The sequence below is a fragment of the Zootoca vivipara genome, chromosome 2 (assembly GCF_965207765.1).
Source record: "Zootoca vivipara chromosome 2, rZooViv2.hap1.1, whole genome shotgun sequence".
Classification (NCBI taxonomy): domain Eukaryota; kingdom Metazoa; phylum Chordata; class Lepidosauria; order Squamata; family Lacertidae; genus Zootoca; species Zootoca vivipara.
The window spans coordinates 37,777,980-37,802,000 of record NC_142584.1 but is presented as its reverse complement, the minus strand read 5'-3'; the positions used below and the strand labels follow the sequence as shown (position 1 = coordinate 37,802,000).

General features: G+C 42.4%; 1 protein-coding gene across 1 annotated transcript; it reads left to right on the top strand.

The window, feature by feature from the left end:
* The first annotated feature begins 2,089 nt into the window (after positions 1-2,089).
* On the top strand, positions 2,090-23,948 carry CFAP52 (cilia and flagella associated protein 52). The gene is made up of 14 exons (XM_035107967.3): positions 2,090-2,197; positions 4,307-4,506; positions 5,373-5,509; positions 6,902-7,030; positions 7,806-7,905; positions 8,314-8,430; positions 14,912-15,012; positions 16,689-16,859; positions 20,241-20,389; positions 20,870-21,015; positions 21,412-21,563; positions 21,865-21,967; positions 22,129-22,240; positions 23,434-23,948. Exons 1-14 carry the CDS (start codon positions 2,110-2,112, stop codon positions 23,607-23,609), a joined length of 1,881 nt encoding a protein of 626 aa, XP_034963858.3. The 5' UTR covers positions 2,090-2,109; the 3' UTR covers positions 23,610-23,948.
* The last annotated feature ends 73 nt before the right edge of the window (positions 23,949-24,021 follow it).

The following is a 24,021-nucleotide window of genomic DNA, read 5'->3' as shown; positions in this document are numbered from 1 at the left end:
GTCAACAAATGAGGTTTAAAGACTGTCTCAAGGCAAATCTAAAAAAATGTAGTATAAACACCGACAAGTGGGAAACACTTTCTTGTGAGCACTCAAATTGGAGAACAGCCTTTACCAAAGGTGTCATGGGCTTTGAAGACACTTGAACTCAGGACGCAAGCAAGAAACGTGCTAAGGGGAAGGCACACTTGGCAAATCCACACTATGATCAACTCCCGCCTAGAAACCAATGTCCCCACTGTGGAAGGATGTGTGGATACAGAATTGGGCTCCACAGTCACTTATGGACTCATTGTTAAAACCGTGTTTATGGAAGACGATCTTACTCGGCTACGAGTGATTGCCAAAGAAGGCATAGACAGGGAAGTCAGGGGCACTGTTTAGGGAATGAAAAATCCATTCCATACTTCAGACTATGCATATGTATTCAGGAGCACCTGAATATGGGGTTATTATGTGGTGTAAAAATATGTAACCATAGCAACCTTTCAAAAAGCTTTTAAAAGCAGCCTTTTAAAAAGGTCTCCTTAAGCAGTTATTTTATGCATCCTGCTCTCCTGTTTTGAATTTTGAGGACGGTTTTAACTGCTGCTGTCCTTCATAATTGGATGTCTATTTTGTTTGTTAGACAGTATTGTTCAGTGATATTGATTGTTTACATATGATTTCTTTTTAGCACCAATTGTAAACTTCCTGGAGAGTCATTTGGTGGCAGAAAAGCAGCATAGAAACATGGAAATAAACAAAAAGAACCAGAGTGTTGGGAAGGCGGCAGGAGAGGCTTGGAGGCCATTTAATCCAACACCTTGTTTTAAGCAGGAAATCTAGAGGGGAAAACATGTCCAGCCTCTGCTTGATAACATTCAGTCATGAAGTCTCCCCATCTCTCCAGGTAATTGATCCCATTGTTGAACTGCCCTTGTTATAAAGAACTGTCTCCTACTGTTCAACTGAAATTTACCTTAGGTCTGCTGCTCTCTGTGGCAGCAAAGAACAAGTCCATTTGCTCTTCTCTGCATGACAAGGGCATCTGAAGAGCGGCATCACACCTCAACTCTGAGCTAAGCATACCCAGTTCCTTCAGCCTTCCCATATACCACTCTATGCATAGTTTCCTGGCCACAAGCCCCATAAAACACAACTTTCTGAGTAAACGTGCATAGGATCACAGTTTTTAAACTGACAAATAACACTTTTGGAGGGGGGGGGGGAGGATTTGAGAACGTAGAGAAAAGCCGGCCTTTCCCACTCTTTCTATGAATCCTTTGCTGAAATTTGCAGCTTCTCCTCAAGGAGCTGAGGCATATATATTCCTGGACTCCAACTCCCACCATCCCTCTCCACTGGCCATTGGTGAAAGGCGCTGTTGCTGGGAACTGAAGTCCAACTAGGGTTGCCACCTTTGTTCTGACAAAGTGCAGGATAAGGCTGGGGGGTTGGGGGGTGGGATTTTATTTCCATCTGGTGCTGAAGTGACTTCAAAGCAATCCATTGCAACCTATCGCAGCCTAACAGGAAGGCCCCTCTGGAATTTGTCACACACACACGTGTGCGGGTGCACACACACATACACGTGAATTTGTAAATCTGCCTGTGCTTTGCAACCCAGAGCTTAAATCCGTGACCTTTCACGCCCCCTTTCAAACATATGCATTTGGAGAGGAGAGAGAGAGGAGAGACCTGAAATACAGGACGAACTGTATCAAGACAGCGGCGCGGGGCAGGTGGCCACTGGCAGCCTGGAGAGCCCCTTCCGCACCCGCGTCTTAACAGCGTGCCTGGGTTATTATGATCTGGCCAGAAGGAACCCTCGAGGTCCCCACTTAGGCGTCTGCAGGAGGAAGGAACCTGCTGCCCTACACAGTTCAGAATGATGCCCCCTCTCGCCCGCCGACCGAGTAGCTTTGCGGACGCCGCAAAAGGAGGAAGAACCAGGAGACGCGTCTCCTCCTGTGGGGCGAAGCCACGCTCGGCTTCCTTTGCTTCCACCAAAGAGGCGCCCGCGCGCAGAAGTCCTGAGGCGTGTGAGAGCGCGCGGGCCTCCTGCGCGCCTGCGCGGTTTCCTTGGCCACGGCCGTACACAACCTTTGAGCGCTGAAGGAGGTGGCCATGGCGGCCCTCCCGTACGGGGAGAGCGGGTCCACTAACGAAGAACAACTGGAAGGCCTCCAGCTGGAGGCGATCATCGGCTTCAATGGTACCAGGCGAGAAGAGGGGCGGGGAGGTTGTAGCCTGTGCCTGAGTGAGGTGAAGGGGGCAGGGCCGCTGAGTGCTCGCTCGCTGAAAGAAAAGGTGCCGGGGCTCAAAGTTGGGTGCCTGGAGAAGTGGGACGCCTCGGTTTCGGAAACTGGTGAAGGGCCGTCTTTCTTACCCCATGCTCAGGGGCACCTGCCTTTCCTAGCTGTGGCTTTCAAAACCGCCTCTCAGAACTGTGGAATGGCGGGATATAATATTAAAAAAAACTTTTGCACGTGCATATACCGTACTTTACCCGCCAGTTGTGGGGAAGGGAGGGGTAGTAGTGCTAATAAATCTAGCTTTCCCATTTCCATGCCTACATTTCTCATTTCCATTCTTGCTGCAGCAGCAAGACGAATAATTGACAGCGGCAGAGAGAAGTGGCCAAATCCAGTTTTCCAAGTCTCAATCAAGAATAAGCTTTCCTGTGACAAAGCTTGTGCCTCTTATGATTTTATACCAAACTGCTGTAACTGTTTTGTGCAATGGTTATTTTGTTAGTTGCTCTGAGCATACCAAGGGGAAAGTCTAACCAACACACAAAAATAAAATAATGTTCTGGGACATAACCTCGGTGGGCGTTGTTTACAGTCTAGTGGAGTCTTTAGGGTGCAGTACCAAGAAATGAGAAGTGCGTTGGTTCAGGGGTCTGGATATGGAGGAGTTATCAGTTGCTGGGCTTTATTTGGTGTGCTTTTAAAGTCCTCATGGAAGCAAACTAGATGCCCTCTCTGGCTGAAGGCATTCTCTGTAAGTCTGTAGTATATTAAAGGAGCTTCAGTTCAGAATACTTGCTCACCTTGGGGAACTTTCCATGAAAAGCAAACAATGGAAAACCAGCATTGGCGACTGTGCTTTTATTTTTAAGGAAAGTGAGTACAATAGTTGCATTTTAAAGGGTTTAGTGGGGACATAAAGTGTAGAGTTCAGTTCACAGAGTGAGTGAGACTTATGAGTTTTGATTTGGAGGAAGCACAGAATTGCAGGAAAAGACTTGAGCATCAATGTTTTTCAGCAATCCCATTGCAGTTCAGACTGTGAAATGGGAGTTCCTTCAGCATTCTCCCAGAAGCCACAACTGGGGAAAAATACGTTAAATATTTAAAGCAGCTGAGAACCACAACCTTCTCTCTCTTAGATCTCTGCCCAAAGGTAGGGCGGACTGGGAGCCAATCTGTATGGATCAAAAAGGGTCTGAGCACAAAGTTTTGCCTTAAAACTTTGGGCTAGATCAAACTCTGTATTCAGTTCAGTATATTCCCTAATGCTTGAGAAGAGCAGAGCGGAATGAGAGATTGGGAGAAAATCTGAGTGGCAGGAAGCATTATCAAACACTGGTGAAGTGCAGAGCAGTCTGTATGCTGAGCAACGTGGGTTAGCATGGAACAGACATCCTGTGCTCATACGGTTTTATCACGAACTGTCATTTACTGTCATTTAATCCACAATGCGCAGCTAGACTGGTGACTGGGAGCAGCTGCCGAGACCACATAACACCGGTCTTGAAAGACCTACATTGGCTCCCAGTATGTTTCTGAGCACAATTCAGTGTTGGTGCTGACCTTTACAGCCCTAAACGGCCTCAGTCCAGTTTACCTGAAGGAGCGTCTCCACCCTCATCGTTTAGCCCGGACACTGAGGTCCAGTGCTTAGGGCCTTCTGGTGGTTCCCTCGCTGCGAGAAGCCAAGTTACAGGGAACCAGGCAGAGGGCCTTCTCAGTAGTGGCATCCACCCCGTGGAACGCCCTCACACTAGGTGTCAAAGAGAAAAACAACTACCAGACTTTTAGAGGACATCTGAAGGCAGCACTGTTTAGGGAAGCTTTTAATGTTTAATAAATTATTGTATTTTAATATTTCTGCTGGAAGCCGCCCAGAGTGGCTGGGGAAACCCAGCCAGATGGGTGGGGTATAAATAAATATATTATTATTATTATTACTGCATGTGGAAAGCAAAGTAGAAGGTATCTAAGAAGAACCCTCCCTCACCTCAGTGCAGCTAACTAATTCTCAGAGTTCCCTAGAGCATGACTCTGACTTTCTCTTCATGTCCTTCCTTTGCTTACAGGGCATGTACCCTTTGGCCTCATCTGCCACCCAGATCGAGAGCACCTCATCTACCCTTTGGGCTGCACAGTCATTGTCCAAGGCATAAATATTCGCACTCAGGCTTTTCTACATGGTCACACCAACAATGTCTCCTGTGTCACGGTTTCTTCAAGTGGATCCTATGTGGCTTCTGGTCAGATCACATTCATGGGATTCAAGGTGGATAAGGACACTTCTTAAAAAATGTATTGGACACCCAGCAAACCAAAGACCTAGCAAAAGCATGGTTCTGATATCCGGTTTCTCAATACTGGCCTGGTTGTTTAGCCTTTAGGTTGTGTCTACTGGTTTAGGTCCCATAACATCACACCCATGAACAATACCTCTGAACAACCTTGTTTTATTTACCTTCATGTAGGCCCAGTGTGTTGTAAACATGTGATTTGGAGTGGGATGCAGCAAGCCAAATTTTAAACAAGAAGCAAGATGTTGAATTTCTGATTTACTTCATAGCATACCATGTATGTGGCCCTGAGCAAATCACTTCAAGCAGGAGTGTCTAACCTGTGGTTCTCCATGTTGGGTTACAGCTCCCAGCATTTCTGACCATGCTGCCTGCAGCTGATGAGAGTTGGTCTCTAAAAATATCTGGAGGCCCACAGGTTAGCCATCTCTGCCTTAGAAACTTTTACTTCCTTATATGGAAGCCAACAGTGTTGCTTAATTACTATGTAAACACCTAGACTGAAGACTGAATAGAAACTTGACAATACTTTAAAAATATGGATCATGTAAACCATTCATGTTTTTCAGCACTTCTGCCTTGTGTTGATACATTCTTCTTGGCCCTGCCATTTGCCTTTAAAGTGAGGTATGCTTGTGTTAGGTAACTGATTCAGCAAGCTCTCTTACTCAGTAAGCCTGTAGCTGATCTGTAGGGCTCATTTTAATGGATTGTCACGATGAGTTGTTCATGGCTTTTTAAATTTCATGTTTTATTTTGTTCCAGTATCTTTCGCATCACATGTTTTGGAACTGACCTAAGTGTTGTTACTTATGCTGATACTTATTTCTATGTGTTCCAGGCTGATATAATTTTATGGGATTACCAGAAAAAAGAGATGTTGACTCGACTTTCACTTCACAAGGGTAAAATTGAAAATCTAGCATTCTCTCCAAATGACCTTTACCTAGTATCACTGGGAGGTCAGGATGATGGAAGGTAACATTAATTGAAAAATGGCTTTCTTTTTCCTTTTTCATTATATAAACCAGGAATCAAATGTGAAATAGATGACAACCCCTGTCTGTCTATGTCTGTTTCCATTTATTTGCTTTGAGTTCTTTTCAGAACAACTCCAACATTACTTTCCCCTACTCATGTGTTTCCCAAAGATGCATGTGTGGAAGCTGGGAAAAATTAGCAGATGATGTATTTGTAATTTTGAAATGAGACTGATATGCACAAGTGACAAAGCTCCTGCAAACTGCTCCATCAATTAAATGAGTCCAAATCATGTCTGACTATTCTAGTTTTACTGTTTACACTGTTGGCCTTTCTATCTCTAATTCTTTACACAAATAAGTTAGGCTGGACACACGCACACCCCACCTTGATCTTAGTCCCAGTAAAGTGCATTTCCCCCCCACCATGTTTGGGTCCTGGTAACAGTGTATCTGCTTGCAACACCTGAAATATTGGCATCAGTATGTTTTCTGATGTTGCAGTGATGTTGTAATCCAGGGGTCAGCAAACTTTTTCAGCAGGGGGCTGATTCACGGCCTTTCCATGTAAAAACACCAGGCAGGTCCCCCAAATAACCAAGAGATGCATTTTAAATAAAAGGACGCATTCTACTCATGTAAAAATACGCTGATTCCCGGACTCTCCACGGGCCAGATTTAGAAGGCGATTGAGCCAGATCCGGCCCCCTGGCCTTAGTCCTACCCATGTTGTAGTCAATAGTCTCAGTCCTATTGACTGGCAAAGTTAAATTTACAGTCTAATTCTAAGGTACTGATGTCCTAAGGAATAGTCCAGATGAGATTCACTTCTATCCAACTATCTTTTGAGAGTCAGATTTAACTTGGGGGAGAGTGTTTCAAAATGGAAAAATCAGTTTCTTTAAAACAGCTATGTAACAGTTTAGACTTGTGCCAAATAATGGCTTAGTGTTCAATGAGGAGTCAAGGAGCTGCGGGTTTTGTGTGCTCCTTCCTCTTGTTCTCCATAGTTTTCTGCCTATCTTCCTGATTTGAAACATTTTATCTGACCTGGCAACCTATAATTTGTGCCTGCCCTGTAAATGGGAATCAGAAACCAGCATTTGAAGATAAGAAAGCAGCAGGTGCAAGGGGAGGAGGATGGAGCATGCAAGACTGAGGCTCCTTGATTGCTTGTTTTTGTAATGCCATGCCATGGTTTGTTGTTATGCCTGAACCCAATTCTATGTGTCATGTTTCTAAGATTCTGATTTTGTGCATTCTTACATTGGAGCCATAATTCAGTGGGAAGTTCTTCATTGTATTTTTATCACGTTATGCTGTAAACTGACCAGAAAACAATGTTAAATGAATGGATGACTGGCTAAAAATTATTTCCCTTTTTTGGCAGCGTGGTGGTGTGGAGCATCCCAAAGAAAGAGGCCATTTGTGGTAGCCCTGCTGCTGCACGTAGTGCTGGGAACCCTACCACACTGGTGTGTTCCAACTGCAGGGATGAAATGTTCATTACTGCTGGAAGGTATGGCAGCAGTAGGCAAAGTTCACAAACCAGAACACCAGTGTTCTATTTCCAAGTTGTTCATAAACTAAGCTGTTCTAAAACCAAGGTACCACTGTAGTAGTAATGATGGAATGGTTTTGGATTCCTGACGGGAATTTCTACCAGTTTCAAACTTACCATTGTATTGAGAAAGAGCTAAATCTTCAAATTTTGTGATTAACAAAAGGGGTTGTATAGCAGACACCTCCTATAACGTTTACAATGGCCAGCCAATGTAAAATTGCTCTGCACTGTGGCCTTTTAATACTGGAAGGAGGGTGTTTTTGAAATTGCTGGTTTCTTTCTTTCATTACCCATGGTATGCAATCATCTGCTTTAATAGAGAGTGAGGCAGAGGAATCAGTCACCTGCATTTTTGTTGGGGGTTGCTGTATCTTGAATGATTACTACTTATATCCAATTGCAGGCAGTTTCCATAGAAAATAATGTAGTATGTGGAAGGTTTATGTTATGGTCAGAAAATATACCATATTTATTTTCTCTGAAATGATCTAATCAACCAAGCAGTGCCACCTTCTGTCCCTGGATGACGAGAGAATAGAATGAGTTTGTGTTTAGCTTCTTAATACACTGCAGTGACATATCGCTAGTTGGCATATAGTTTTTCAAAGCTGCCAGGCATTGGTAGGCTGGAAGACAAATAGTAAATTCACCTTTGAATACTATGATCAAGAAATTTGTGTGACATTTGTTTCTATTTATTTGTTTCTATTCTTTTTTTTTTTTGCTGTAGTGGAACCATTCGCATATGGGAATTGGATTTACCCAACAGAAAAATCCGACCAATTGAGTGTCAAACAGGGCAGCTGAAAAGAATAGTTACATGTGTTATGGTAAGCAGACTGCTGATCTAACAGTTGGACTGCTTTAGTGAACTCTGCTGTTGTGTTTCACTTTGCTATCACTTGTTTTCATTGCTTGGTAGTATTTTTTGGCAATTTAGTCTCTTTGTGCCAAGTAATAATATTTTAGAAGGTGTGGGGTACAATTTAATAAAATAAGTAAATTGGTTGGCATCCATCTGTCTCTGAGTGTGTAAATAAATAAGCTGAACAGCAGCAGTGTTTGAGACATAAAGACACAGAACTCCTTTCCCCCCGTGATTTCCAGGTCCTATGTGAGATGGCATCAAATTTCTATCCTATATCACTCAAAAGAAATTATGACAATGAATTTATTACTTGAAATTTTAAAAGGTGTGGCGTGTGCTTCTAATCTTTCTCCTCTTCATTCTTCCCCAGATGACTGATGATGACAGTTATTTTTATATTGGGACATCCACTGGTGATGTCCTGAAAATCAATACAAAAAGCACATTGATGAGTACCTTTGGCCCAGTGAAGGAGAAATTCAGCCTGGTAAGTGGCTGCTGTGCTCCACTAGCAGAGAGTGTAGTCGTGCAGATAGTATAGCAACTACCAACTGTTGTAACCAGTGCTCTATTTCTAGAAAAAGAGGTGCCAGAACCATGAACGCCTCCCTTGTTCTCTTATAATGGCAATGGCGCCCACCTGAGAGGTGCCAGAACTGAGTTCCAGCTGAACAAAAGCCCTGGTTGTAACAAACATTTAGCAGGTGTCAGGTGACAAAGTGCCAATATAGTTGCATCTGATCCTGTGTAAAACTCCTGGCTTTGGGTGGACACTTCATTCTGAGCAACTTGTTATTTGGGTGCAGACGGAGCTTACCTCCGCCTTGCCTTTTGGTGTGTATCTGCAGGGAAGTTTTACCACTTACCTAGCTTCTTTTCTCTGGACTACCTGATGGTTGGGCATGGACGTGTTCCCATCTCCAGTCAACTATGGTATGTCTAAGTGTCTGTGGGCAAATCTCCCACTGTAAAATGGGATCCCTAACAGTTAGTATTAGGAATATAGTAAGCTGCCTTATACAAAGTCAGACAGTTTGTCTACCTAGTTCAGTATGGTCATGCTAACTGGTGGCAGCTGCTACTTGATCCATTTAATTGTTGATGCCAGGGTTAGACATGGTTCCTTCTGCATGAAAGACATAACCCAAAGTTAATATCTCAGAACTGTTGTCAGGAGGAATGACAAAAGCACTAGTATTATGTATAGTAGAGTACAGGAATCTGGGCATGGGTTTCCTGACATAAAATCTAGTAGGGTGCTAAATTTGTTCATATTTCTAACTGCTCCTCTTCCTACCTGACCAAATGGTAGCATCTTTGTGGGGGAAATTTTGAATACCAGGTGAAATTAATCTGTCCTTCCCAACACTGTCATGATTATATCAGCTCTTTTCCTCGTTACATACACTGACTCTTGGCTATGTATCAGAATTCTAGTCTTTACTTGTTTTCTGTTTGCTCTCTGTTGTCAATCTTTCTCAATCATATCTGTCCTCCCACTCACTTTTTCCTGTGCATCCCCTTCATCCTAAGTCAGAACTACTCCAGACCTGCTCTTGGCTTCCCTTTCCCCATTCTCCCATTCCTATCTTTGTGTCTTGTGCTATGCTGATCCTGTGATTAGGAAAAGCTTCCCCCTTCTCTCCTCCGTTCTTCCTGAAAACCTACTTCATTAGCAAAGCTTTCCCTGAGTTACTCTAGACTCGCCCTGATTTGATATTTCACTCACTGCTCTATGATACTTGCCTTTACATCATGTGCCTTTTGTAGATTATAAGCCTTCTAACTATGACTGCACAGCATCTGCATTGACTGGTACTGAATATTAAATGGCGAGAGGAGCAGCATCTCTTCTCTACAGAAGGGAGAAGGAAAATACCATGTGGCTAGCAGTGTGATTCTCTCCCCTCTCCATTCTAGGCTAATAAATTATGTCAACGATTTGGATGTGGACTGCTCACCTGGAGCACTCTTCCCTCAACTTGTACTCTCCAGATGTTGTTGGACTACAGCCCCCATCACTCTTAATCAATTGTCGATGCTGGTTGGTGCTGATGGGGGTTGTAGTCCAACAACATTTGGAGTGCACCAGCTTGTGGAATGCTGACTTAGAGGAGTCTTGCTAACATAATCTATATGTGTTTTGCTCTATATCTGTTTGTGTGTGTGTTGCAGGATATGACTCTTGAGGCATTTTAAGATTAAACACATATTTATATACATTTATAGAGGATTAAACACATAAGCTTTTGTGGACTAGAGCTTTGTTACATACATGAAGTAATACCCTGAAGGAAGGTACATTATTCTCTCTGCTATACTCATGGTATTTCATATAGACCTAGCCACAAAAATGTGTATGATGAAGTAGCTCTATCCAACAAAAGCCTATGCCACAATATTTGTTTTAGCTTCTAAGATGTCCCAAGACTCTTTTTAAAAAAATGGTATCAGGATTCATTCCTTTATCTTTTTCAACCCATCTTGCAAATAATTATCCCCTCCTGGGCCTGTGCTCATATCATCATCATCATCATCACCACCACCACCACCACCACCTTCATCAAGCAGCTTTGAGACAGCTTCTAGTCATAAAATAAGAAAATAATTAAAACATTCAAAATCACAATGGCAAGCACAGTAAAACAACTGCAGTGTACTCAGACAGAATATAATACATTATCCAATCAACAAAGTCAACAATACCCAATCACTTGAAGTCAGTGGTGTTCTATGAGCATGATATCACACTAGGGACAATTACTTTTTGTAGTGAATAAATCAGTCATAATCTTTATTCAAAGGGAGATATATATTTGTTAATCAACTGTAATTTAGGAGCCTCGTGTTCTGTTTGCTCTTTATAAGTCTTTTGCATAAATGACATTGATGACAGATGCAGAGCTTGGATGGTTCTTGACAGTTTGAGATGTGCAAGTTAATTCTTACTCGTTTGCACAGACAGTAGTTTTCTAGAGCCAATGAAAACATTAGGAAGAGATTATATGTCATGATATTGTACTCCATGAATCTAATGTCTGAATGACCCAGGATATGCTGCCTGTTAATGTATGACACACATGGGCCAGAGACATGTTAATGGTTGATTTGATATCATAGGCCTATAAAACTGGAGCAGAACATCACAATCCAAATATCTGACATGAAGCAAAATCTCCTGTCACCAAACCCCTGTTAAAGATTTTTTATTTGCTATATCGTCACCTCTTTCTTTCTCTAGTTTTCAGACTTATGAGAGATTTAGCCATATCATCAGAAGCACAAGACAGGAAATTGGTTTAATAAAAAAAACCTTCAGCTTTCAGATAGAATGTACATGAAAACATGTTTTCTATAAAACATTGTAAATACCGGTAGCGCACAAGGAAACTCTCATGCTGCTTTCTGGAGCTCAGTACTTTATCAAATTTGGATCTCATTAGCAGAGCTTCCTAATTCACTTTAAATATAACAAACTGCAGTAACATCTACTGAATGAAATGCTATAAAATAAAAAGGTAAATAAAAAGTAAAGCAAGTAACCCCATTCACATAAATCCCTTTATTTATTTAAGTTTTGAATATATTCCCCCATTAAATATATAGCTGATAGTTTCCAGACTCCAAGTCCAGTCTTTAAGATCTTCAGGATAGGCCCTTCTTAGCGTCTTGATGTAATGTGTGAAGGGCCTTCTTTGTGGTGACCCCCACTTATGGAATGCCCTTCCCTTCTGAAGTATAGCTGGTGCCAGCCTTGTTTACTTAATGGTGTTCAGGTGTTCAGCTGATCTGTTAAATGATGGGGGTCAAGTATAGCAGGTTTAAGACAGTTTAAAATAATAAGTGATGGTTTAGACTGTGATATTTTATCTGCTTTCATTCTTTGACTGGGATCGTTTTTTAAATCTTTCCATACTGTAACCTGCCCTGGGATCATTAACCCGATGAAGGATGGGCTTCAAATTAAAAAGAAATAAAACAAAACAATTATATTGCCATTTAAATCATTGGGATTTTTTTTTATAGTTGGTTTAATGGGAAATGTATTGAAGCAGGCAGCAGAGATGTTCCACACCGAGTTATCAATACTGTAACTATCTGAATATGGTTTTATTTTCAACTGACGATGAAAGATGCTTTGAAAGCAAAGTAAGGAAAAAGGCATTTCACTATAGACACATTGCAGCCTGAGTTATTCAAGTAAAAAGAAAGAATTGTGGGGCTTGGAAAGGGGTTATCAGAGAGACTGGGGTGTTTACATTTGAAAGCAATTAGGATGGAAGCAGAGCTTCATTTACCAGCAGGGAAATAAGTGAGCTTTATTTGGCTGGGAAGTTATCTCTTGTAATCAGAATCAGTCATGGCTGTGATTTCTTTATGTAACAAGTAAATAAGAAAAGAAATGTTAAGCCATCCAGCAGCCTTTGTGTTTAGCTCACAAGGGAAATGGCAGGGTGTAAAGCGGAGTATTGCATCATTCATATGAACTACTGAGCATTATGAATAACAAGTGTGGATTATAAAGCTATCTGCTTTCTCACTGTGATTCAAGGGACTGTCATCATAGGCAGGCTTTGTCCATCTGAAGATTCTCTTTTTTGGTAGCTGTTAGTTGGTTTCTCATATGATTCGGTTGCAATAATTGGAACTTGCTTCCAAGTCAAGCTGTTTAGGACTGAGTGTTGTCAGCAGTCTATCCAGGAAAATCAGAGCTCTGACAGGATTGTGTTAACACCACACATTACCTAGCAAGGTAGTGAAAACCTGTCATCATGAAACTTCTCAAATGTAAGAGAATTTATATGTAATTGTGCCACCTGTGTCCCCCCCCCCAAACCAGGTCCTGTCTTAAAAAGTAGTATCTTGCAACATATCAAAAAACAGAGCTGATGCGGATTTGATATTTGGAGACTTGTAAAGTCCTGTTGACATACCTAAGTAAGATTTGTGTTTAAAAGTAATCCTGCTTCTGGATAATAATTTATAGAGTGAAGGAGCACCTACCATTTGACTAATATTTGTTCCACACCATTCACAGATGTTTCTTCTATGCCTCTTTGTTTTAGAAGGGCATTACATTTGGTAATTCGGTGGGAATTTCTGGAAGGCAGCAAAAATAATGTTTTTGGGGCGTTTTCTTAAAAAACAGCTCAGCAATTTTTGGGGGGTGTCTGGATTTTTACTTCTTGAAATATGGCAACCCTACATCTTGGAACACTGAAACAATATGACATTTTCCAAACTGTTGCCCCCCCCAATATGTTTTTGATTACAATTCACATTGATCCCCGACATGAAACATAATGGTCTGGGATAATGGGAGCTGTGTCTTCCAGATGTTTTGGACTGTCGGTTTGAGGAAGACTATGAGGTTGTGATTGCATGGTTAAAATGTACCCAGACTTCACAAGAGCTCTGCTCATAAATGTTCATGTGATTGGCTGCATATATGACAGAGGTGATGAACCTGTTATCTTCAAGATGATTTTGGACTACAATTCCTGTCTTCCCTGATCATTGGCCATTCTGGTTGGTGCTGATGGGAGCTGAAATTCAACTGTCTTAAACTACAAGAGCTCAAGGCTCATGGAAAGTGTAACAGTGCCCCACCAAGATGCCAAGGCAGGAATTGAAAGCACTTGGAACACTTGCAGGACCTTGGATAGTTCCAATATCCTGCTATGGTATCTTTGCAGCCTGCTGTGTCGCCAAGGACCTAGCTCCAATTTCTGTAAGTTGTCCGGATTGTAGTGCAATAAGCTCTGCCTCCCCAGGGGAGCTTGGCTGCATTTTGAGGGACTGTATTTTGCAGCCTTTTACCCCTAGGGAGCTGGAAAGACAATGGTGCAATGGGAGTCATCTTCAAATTGGAAGAGACTGGCAAGGCTCTGTCCCTTAGCTGGGGCTGTGCTGATCATGGTCCTGGAAGTTCTTCTGTCAAGGACAAAGATGGAGCCTTGTTCTTCTCTGCCACACAGCTCATAGTCTCTGTGAGTTGTAGGTCATTATATCAACAACATCTGGTGGACCTCAAGTTAGCTACCTCTGCGATATGAATCAAACCTTAGATTGCTGAGGGTGTCCCAAAGTGTTTGGCAGTAAAAACCTGGAAATAATCAAGGGAGGAGGAGAATCATCCATTGGTGCCCTATGCTGAAATAAATGCAGAAATGACAAATGGAGACATTTTGGAAAGAAGATAGAGGGCTGCATAAACTATTAATCTGGTTCAGGAAGGAAGTTCTTACGTGAATGCTAAATGAGCAATGAAACACTCAGACCTCTCTTATGATGTAAATAATCTTAATGAAGACTTCTTGTCATGATCTTCCTCTTACCTGCTTTACAGTCCTTCCTTCTTCATTGTCATTCAGCATTCTACATGCCCTGTCCATCCATTCTCAAAAGCTCATCCTGTTAGTGTTCATCTCCTAAATTTATGTCTATATTTTCATGAATTAGATATTTAACTCTAAAAGGCACTGACATTTTATGTGACTTCTCAGGAAAAGGCTGAACTAAGTGCATGCATTGTGAAGGGGAGACACACACCACCACCACCACCCAGAAAAAGATTCAGGAAGAGCCTGCTGAACCTGAACACTGTGGAGCTCCCACTTCCTGCAGATACACACTTTGTGTTGAGGAATGCACATCACATTTTATGTGCTTACCACAAATACTAGTGGACCACATAAAATGAATGTGCTTGTCTGTCCAGGGAGGTGGTGTCCAACCTGATATGAATAGAGCTGTAAAATGTGTTTCTTTCCTTGGTTACTTTTCCATTGCTGGATAACAACAACTTTCCCCCTTTTGATAAGTCAGCACTGGTAAAAGAGCAATCTTAATTGCATACACACCACCTCAGATAGCAAGGCAAATACTCTGATCTGTCCAATCATCCTGCACAAATACAGTGATTTGGCTAGCATATGTGTCTTAATCCTGCTTTTTTTCCCCTACAGGGAGTGACATCTTTGCTATTGCTGAAGACGGGAGACTTAATCATTGGTACAGGAGCTGGAATTGTAGCTCTTTGTTCAGAATCTAACTATAAAGTAATAAAGTGAGTTTCTGAACATTCATTAGCAAGGATATTAGTGCACCCTGGTATACTATGGTACAGCAATTCACAGTTGTTTAGTGTGAGCTTTAGTTAGATGGTGCTGGACTTCAGATAAGCTGAGTTCAATGGGACTTGCTTCCAATAGGACAGCAGGCTTAATGATCATATTTTAGAGGACAATGAACTAAATGTATGATTACATTATGGCACCAACTTCTTCCATGGGATGATGTGAGTCAGTTTTGAATTTATTAAAAATTTGAATTTTATTTTGAATGCCAAATACATTTTGTTGCTACTTTGTAAGCAGAGAAACTAGAGAATAGAGTGTTGGTGCCCTTAGCTAGACCGCTAGAAAAGAGAGCTTTTGATTGGAAAATGAAATTAGAAGTTCCATTTTGTCAAGAGAACTTCAGACCAATATCACTAAATATGGATCTTCACACAAGAGTTGCTAGCTTAATTTGATGGCTTTCAGTTCACAAAATCCAATATGGAACTATAGATTTGTTAAAGTGTATCCTTGTCATCCTGAGAAATCAGATGACACAACCTTGATGGCAGAAAGCGAGGAGGAATTAAAGAACCTTTTAATGAGGGTGAAAGAGGAGAGCGCAAAATATGGTCTGAAGCTCAACATCAAAAAAACCAAGATCATGGCCACTGGTCCCATCACCTCCTGGCAAATAGAAGGGGAAGAAATGGAGGCAGTGAGAGATTTTACTTTCTTGGGCTCCTTGATCACTGCAGATGGTGACAGCAGTCACGAAATTAAAAGACGCCTGCTTCTTGGGAGAAAAGCAATGACAAACCTAGACAGCATCTTAAAAAGCAGAGACATCACTTTGCCGACAAAGGTCCGTATAGTTAAAGCTATGGTTTTCCCAGTAGTGATGTATGGAAGTGAGAGCTGGACCATAAAGAAGGCTGATCGTCGAAGAATTGATGCTTTTGAATTATGGTGCTGGAGGAGACTCTTGAGAGTCCCATGGACTGCTAGAAGATCAAACCTATCCATTCTTAAGGAAATCAGCCCTGAGTGCTCCCTGGAAGGACAGATCGTGAAGCTGAGGCTCCAATACTTTGGCCACCTCATGAGAAGAGAAGAATCCTTGGAAAAGACCCTGATGTTGGGAAAGATTGAGGGCACTAGGAGAAGGGGACGACAGAGGACAAGATGGTTGGACAGTGTTCTCGAAGCTACGAACATGAGTTTGACCAAACTGCGGGAGGCAGTGCAAGACAGGAGTGCCTGGCGTGCTATGGTCCATGGGGTCACGAAGAGTCGGACACGACTAAACGACTAAACAACAACAACATCCTTGTCATCCAGTTGTGCTCAAAAATAAACCAATTTTATTTTTCAGCCTATTTCAGTTAATAGATTTTGGAAAATATCCACAGCTTTTTCCCGGAACATGATTTTTTAAAAAAAAAAATCACAAAGAAGCATTAACAACAACAACAATTAATAGGAGAAATAGGAACATTAAATGCTTCCTAATCTCTCAATTTACAGACTGGGTAGTGAAGCCAGGTCTTACCATGGGCTATTGGTGGAAGAAAGGATAACAATGCAGAAAACAAGCATTAACTTAAACAAGCAAGGCCTGGGAAGGATGAATGGTCTTTTTAAAAAGTCATTTTCAGTACCAAACTTTCTTTTGGCTTTACAGAAAAGTTCAGCTGGAAGGTGCCGTCACATCCATTACGCCACGAGGGCAGGGGCACCAGTTTTTTGTGGGCACTGACGAGGCACAGATTTATCGGTTCTCGTATTCGGACTTTAGGGATGAGCTCATAGCCACCTGCCACAATGAGGCCATCCATGATATCATTTTTCCATAGTAAGTATGATCCAAAGAATCTTGTTTATCCTGCAGGTATGGTGGGTTTGGTAGGCAGCATGTATGGTGGGTTTGATAGGCAGCAATCATTTGGATGGTCCTGTATGTTCACTGATTTGCAAAGGGGAGCACTTACTTAGGGTTAACAAAACCAGCTAGTAAACTAGGCTCTAGCCTGGAGGAAATTCCAGGAAGCAGGACAGACAAGAAAGCAACGGAATGGGGTTAGAGCAGTGTTTCTCAACCTTTTTTGGGCAAAGGCACACTTGTTTCATGAAAAAAATCATGAGGCACACCACCATTAGAAAATGTTTAAAAAATTAACTCTGTTCCTATATTGACTATATATAAAGTAATTCTCCCACGGCACACCAGGCAACATCTCGCAGCACACTAGTGTGCCACGGAACAGTGGTTGAGAAACACTGGGTTAGAGGGTTGTAGTCTGGCATGCACCAGGTTGTGGTTTTACTATCTGATTCTTTGTGGGCTTTCTCTCTGCTTTCTCTGCATGGTTACAATAGCTCTGCCTTGGAGCTTTGGATAAGACGCCCTATGCTGACATTGCACAGAGACGTACCATAGCATTTCTGCTTATGTTATTTTCAAAGACATCGGCATGCAAACCAATGTATTACGATGCATGGAAAAACATAAGGAAAGTAATGCACACATATGTTTTCCCACACCTATTAAAGAAATAATGTTGGAAGCAACCCTCAAGTTGGTGGTTCTTTCTAATAAGCCCAAGGTCTATTCAATCCCAGTGCTCTGGGTTTGGCATATTCTGGGGAAAAGAAGAGAATTTAGAGAATAGAATACTTTGGACAAGGATGAATGGAAAGAATCAGCTGGATACTCACATAAAGGAGCTTGGCGGGTGTGTGGGTGTGTGTTACACTCTCGCTAGTGCGGCTCTCCAATAAAATTTGCTTTGCTCATTGATGTTTCAGCAAATATGGCCCTCGCATTCTCTTACCTTTCTGTTATGACTAGACACCTGTCAAATTCTGCATTGCAAGTAGATTTATACACAATGTTAACAAAAATATGTACAGTCTTCTTCATGTTATTTCTGGGTCTGCAAGGCCTTTGGAGCATTTCTGTGAAAAGATTCCATTTCATTTCTGAGGTGTCCTTTACATGCAGCCCCAGCTTCGTGGAAGCTATTTTTCCATGAAAAGTTCCCTTATAATTGGGGTTGTATGTAATTGATTCAGTCAGGTGTGCAGAATCACACTGGTCCCATGAGAAAGACCCACTTAAATTTCCCCCACCATGTGGCCAATCTGTCCATGGGAATGTGAGAGCCACATTGGGAAAAATCTGATTCCATGTAGCTGGGACATTCATTCATTCATTTTATTTGTATGCCACTTTTTCACTCAAAATTCATGCTGAAAGCAGCTTACAACAAAGAAACAAGGATGCATTTCACGCAGTTGAATGGCATTTTATTTATCGTTGCATGTCTGACTGCCCTCTTTTCCACCTCTAAAGCGCTGAACGTAAACTAATCCATGGCTAACACTGCAGTGGCAATATTGTGTTTCACAAGGTAGTTTGCTTGGTTAGATTCTGGGTGTGCCATATGCTGTGCTGTCTGTCCTAGCTCATCATCTGTTCGAATTCCCCTCATGAATAGGCAGGTGAATTCCCATTTGCTGTCAGTACTGAGACCGTGACATTTCTTCGAAATGATGGTTCAGTTGCTGTCTCCTGCAAATGGAGCCTGACAGTATGGGGCAGAAAGACACGGTGGGTTTTGTAGGCCACAGCTGTCTCCCTTGCCCTACCTTTCATGCAGTGTCAAACATTTTGCTAAGTTACATCAAGACGAGTGCTGGGAACAATTGCAGGTCGCTCTTGTCATCGGAGTGCCAACAGACATATCTTCTGTTTAATGAGACAGTCCTGTGAGGTTTACAGTAATCCGACGCTTGCGTGTGATTCATGCCTCCTGTGTGAGAGCTGTTCAGATGAGCTTGATGGCATGGCTATTGTTTGCTTTCACTTGAATTACTCATCTCTTTTCTCTTCCTGAGCAGGATGCAGTGCAACCTGTGAACTATTCTTTTCTGTCTTGAAACTTTCTGAAATACTTCATAGTGATTGTAGTATTCTACTGTTCTATGTACAGAGGATGGACTGCTTGACTCTAATATGAGATTGACAGAAGAATTTTCTTTTAAGCAAAGATTATGAGGGTTTATTTGTTTAAGGCATTTATATACCACTCGATTATTATTATTCTGATGGAAGCTGCCCAGAGGGGCTGGGAAAACCCAGCCAGATGGGTGGGGTTATAAATAATATTTATTTATTCATTCATTTATTTATTTATTTCTAAGTGGAATGGAAGAAAAGAGCCCATGGGAGTGACGAAACAAGACTGGAAGCTAAGGTGTGACAGGTAGCCATGAAGGGCACTGAAATGCAATGTCCTCAAAGCTGAGGCTTTAAACATTATTAGCACATGCTTAGCACATTCTTAGCGCATGTCTCTCTGCTGGGGAATTTGTGGCCCTACAAATGTTGCAGCACTGCAACTCCCATCATCCCTGACCATTGGCCATACTGGCTGCGGCTGATGGGAAGTGGAGCTCAACAACATCTGGAGGGCAACAGGTTCCTCATCCCTGCCGTAAGGGCTTTCAGTCCAAGCGCAGCATTAGGGAAAGGGTTTGCCCTATCCCAGATCAAGCAACTCCTTTGAGCAGTCAACCTGGAGGTTCTGAACATGTGGAGGGGGAAGTGTGACAAGTCCCTTACCTTGGAGGGAGCCCCTTTTCCTACTCACATCCGCTCCCTCGAGCTGCTGCTCTGGTTTCCATCAGAATTGCCCGGAACTGGTCTTCCTCTTTGGCGATCACTCGTATCCAAATAAGATTGTCTTCCATAAACACGGTTTTTACAATGAGTCCGTAAGTGACTGTGGAGGCCAATTCTGGATCCACGCGTCCTTCCACAGTGGGGACATTGGTTTCCAGGCGGGGTTGATCATGGTGTGAATTTGCCAAGCATGCCTTCCTCTTAGCACGTTTCTCCCTTGCGTCCAGGAGCACCAGTCAAAGTGGCAACCATCTCATCCATTTCTGAATTACCTTGAGAGCCAGTTTGAAAATGGTTAGATCTTATTCTCGATTATTGGTTTATCACTGTGTGGATTTGCTATAATCTGATTATAACATTCACTTTTGAGTTGGACACAGGCATGTCAAGTTCCTTCTTAAAACAATTATTTTGGGTGTTCTGAATGAGAAAGGTCTTCAGGGGAATATGGCCCAGTGGCTCAGCTCTGGCATTTTAATACTGCGGTTATTGAGAGTTAGCATAAATTCTGTTTGAATCTTCCTAAGCCAGATTCTCTGCCTCCCATAGTGGTACATCTGACTTGTTTGCTACCTGCTCCAAGAATGATATCCGTGTGTGGTATACACCTGAAAACAGGGAGCTGCTACGAATAACAGTCCCCAACATGACCTGCCATGCCATAGATTTTATGAGGGATGGCAAGAGCATCATTTCAGGTAAATACATTTTGCATGTTCCAGTTTATTGTAGAATTGTATCCACAGCCAGTTGCCCTCTGTTTTAAATTGTCCTTCTGTCATTAGAGTCTGCCCAGTGCTTTCTAAGGTCTTTGTAGAACTACTGCTGTTGCATTATGGGTAATTAAGCTACAATTGTCCACTGCATAATTTGGAATCATGGAACAGAGAGAGAGTAGTTTTGTTGAATCCTCACAGACCTAAACTCTGTGGCTGCGGCTTCTTACATAGAAATCACCTGCTGAAGAGTGATGCTGTGAGTGCCATATCTTTTCCTTAGCATTTTCCTTGGCGAGAGCAGATCATCAAAGCCATATGATCTGGACATTGGTGAGCTCTGTAGTAGAACTGTCCATTTTCTTGCTGCATCCAGCCATAATGACTGTGAAAGAAGCAGAACACCAGGTGAAGGAAGGAAAAGTGGAAGAGACTTAGCAAAATCTTTCTATATTATATTAGCATGGAATGATGGGAAGATCCGTGCCTTCACCCCAGAAACTGGGCGGCTAATGTATGTGATCGAACATGCTCATAGCATGGGTGTGACGGCTGTGGCTGCCACAAGTGACGGCAAAAGAATCATCAGTGGTGGAGGCGAAGGCCAGGTAATGAGCCCTCAAAGTCCTTGGAACTACTTTGCAGATTTCACCAACTTTTGTATTGATTGATTCCTACCTAGAACATATTTCTTTTTAATGAGACACATGGCCAGTTGTGCGCCATTGCATGCTGAATAACTGTGTGGTGTATATATCCTGTGGCAGAGCAGACCCAAGAGCCTATGAAGCTCAAGCCCCATGTTGAAATTTCATTTCAACCATGAATGCTTTTTTCCAAGTAGCCTTAAGCAGACCAATTCCTCAACTATAGTCCACATTATAACAGGGGATAATGATACTGGCCCCAAAATATACGGGATATTTATAGATTGCCAAGATAAAGCACTTAGAGAAAGACACTATAGAAATGCATTTTCTGAAGATTCCGCTTTTGGGTTACAGGTGAGAGTATGGGAGGTTGGCAAGGAGACGCGCAAACTGGAAGAGGTCATGAAAGAGCACATCTCTTCTATTTCATGCATCAAGATCAAGAAAAATAACCAGGAGTGTGTCACGGCCAGTATTGACGGAACATGCATTATCTGGGATCTTGTGTAAGGCCATTCTTGCTTGGAATCGTGGCTGTCTGCAGCCACAGTATTGTGCTAATTTCTTATTTCAACTAAGAGGGTTATCTTGAAGAGACCAAAAAAGGGGAAAAAAAGCAGGGGGACTCCAGGGACTTCTGGGATTTCAGTGCATGCCTCTGCAGTTGAAGGGGACTTGGCTATTTTATAAATCACCGATCAGTAGATAAGGGTCTGAAATATAAGAGTTATTGGTGGAGGGCTCTGTTTAAACCTAACAATACGTAACCTCAGAAACACTGGGTGTTTTCCCCCCCCCCACCCCCAGTCGCTTCATGAGGCGTCAGATGATCTTGGCCAACACCTTGTTCAAATGTGTGTGTTACCATCCTGATGAGCATCAGCTTATTACAAGTGGCACAGACCGGAAGGTGAGTAAAGGAAACATTGGGACATGAGCCCAGCAAGACGGGTTACTGCCCAAGTACCCGGCTGCATGTCTCATACATCTCTTGGAGTAAATGTATGAAATAGGTTACTTGTTGCTGCACAGAGGAAGGCTCTCTCACACAGGTTTTCTTCTGGTTTCTAGATTGGTTACTGGGAGGTGTTTGATGGGTCTCCAATCAGAGACCTGGAGGGCTCCCTGTCTGGTTCTATCAATGGGATGGATATTACATCAGATGGAATCGTCTTTGTCACTGGTAAGTTGCATTTTTAAAAATGAACCTTATACTGGAGAGGCATTGTTCTCCTTCTGCAGAGATACTTGCTCCTTTGCTCATTCATTCCTGACAAGATCTCGTGCTATTGAGAACTGAAACTAAAGAAATCAGATATACTCTGTAAAGGCAAAAAGAAAGAAAATGAGATTTGACTTTGAAAAATGTGGTGGTGGGCAACTTCTGAAAGGCTGCAATTCTATACTCATTTTCCTGGGAATAAGCTCAGTTGAACTCAATGGTGCTTAATTTTGAGTAGACTTGTATAGGCTTCTATGATAATCATTATCATGAATGACTGCACTCCCAGGTCCCTGTTGAAATCCATTGTTGGATTAAGGAGTTGCTCCCCATAGACTTCATTCATGAAGCATGCTTGTGGCTCCTTTCCTCCATTCATGTTGCACAACTTACACTCCTGACTACCATTTCCCAGCCCATTTTAGTCCCAAAATTCATTCTATATATACTGTTTCTCTGAGTATGGATCCTTTTGTTTCCAAAATGGCACCACCCACCCACAAAACAAAGGTATCAGCAGCCTTGGGGGAAGTCAAAGGTTTGCATAACTACAAGAACTCTTTGGAAAATATCCTGAGGAGAGAGGAGACCCAAAGCAACTTACTGAGGGCTGAGTAGGCTTTACTGACTCAGAGCGCTAACTGTTAGAAGGGGACGAAGTGGTGCAGATGACTTAATGATATAGATCATGGTTCTCCAACCTTTCGGGGCCCGGGAGTACATTGGGAAAGCTAAGAACCTCAACCTGCACCACAACATAATTGATCACACAGAAGAAAAGACGCAATGCTCAGAATCACCTCCCCTCCCCAACCCAGGAAAAACATCCACGCCCTCCCAAAACTAATAAAAACATGGACAAGAAAAGCAATTCCTCCCAACAAAATACCCCCAAACTTCTAAAAATAAAAATTGGGAGAGCCTTGGTAAGCATGAAGGGTTGTGTGTTGTTGAGGACACTTCGGTGCTGATTGGGACTCCTGAAATACATTGCCATGGGCACTTGGGCAGGCTGCCTGAAACCTTGAGCAGGAGCTCTCTCCAAACTCCGGGATTTTGTTGCAGCTGCCCCTTTTCTTTGCTTATTCCTTCAGTGAAATGCTGGCAGTCTTTCACAAAGTCTAACCTTCCTTCCTTCCTTCTGTCCCCTTCAGGAGGTGATGACCACCTAGTGAAAGTGTGGGATTACAACGAGGGTGAAGTGACGTTTGTTGGGGTTGGCCACAGTGGCAGCATCACCCGCCTGAAGATCTGCCCTAACAACAAGTACATTGTGAGCGTGAGCGCTGATGGTGCCATCCTTCGCTGGAAGTACCCCCATGTCCACTAACACCTAATAGCAGCTGCCACTAGACAAAGATTCCAGTTCTGAACTGTTCTTTTTTAAGTTGATGTGCTTTTCAAAGCTTAGAAGCCCTTGCTGCTCCTAAAGGAGATAATAGTTCATTTTGTTTGAAATAGTCAGACCTTCCCATAGTATTATTGCCCATAGATCCAAGTGCCTATTGTTTGCATTGGTTTCAGTTGGTGCTTAGTCACATGGCGCTGTGAACCCCAGGCCTGGCACATTTGTATTTATGTTTGTGATGTATTCTGTTTGAAATTTCAGTTCAGAGAACTGTGTTATGTCCCTCCTCCTTCACAATGTATTCTGTGTTGTGCAACTCTACTGCTCTGTGTGCATCTTTAATTTGCCTCTGCTAAAAAGACAAAAAGCTTAGAATCATAGCAGCAATTCCACA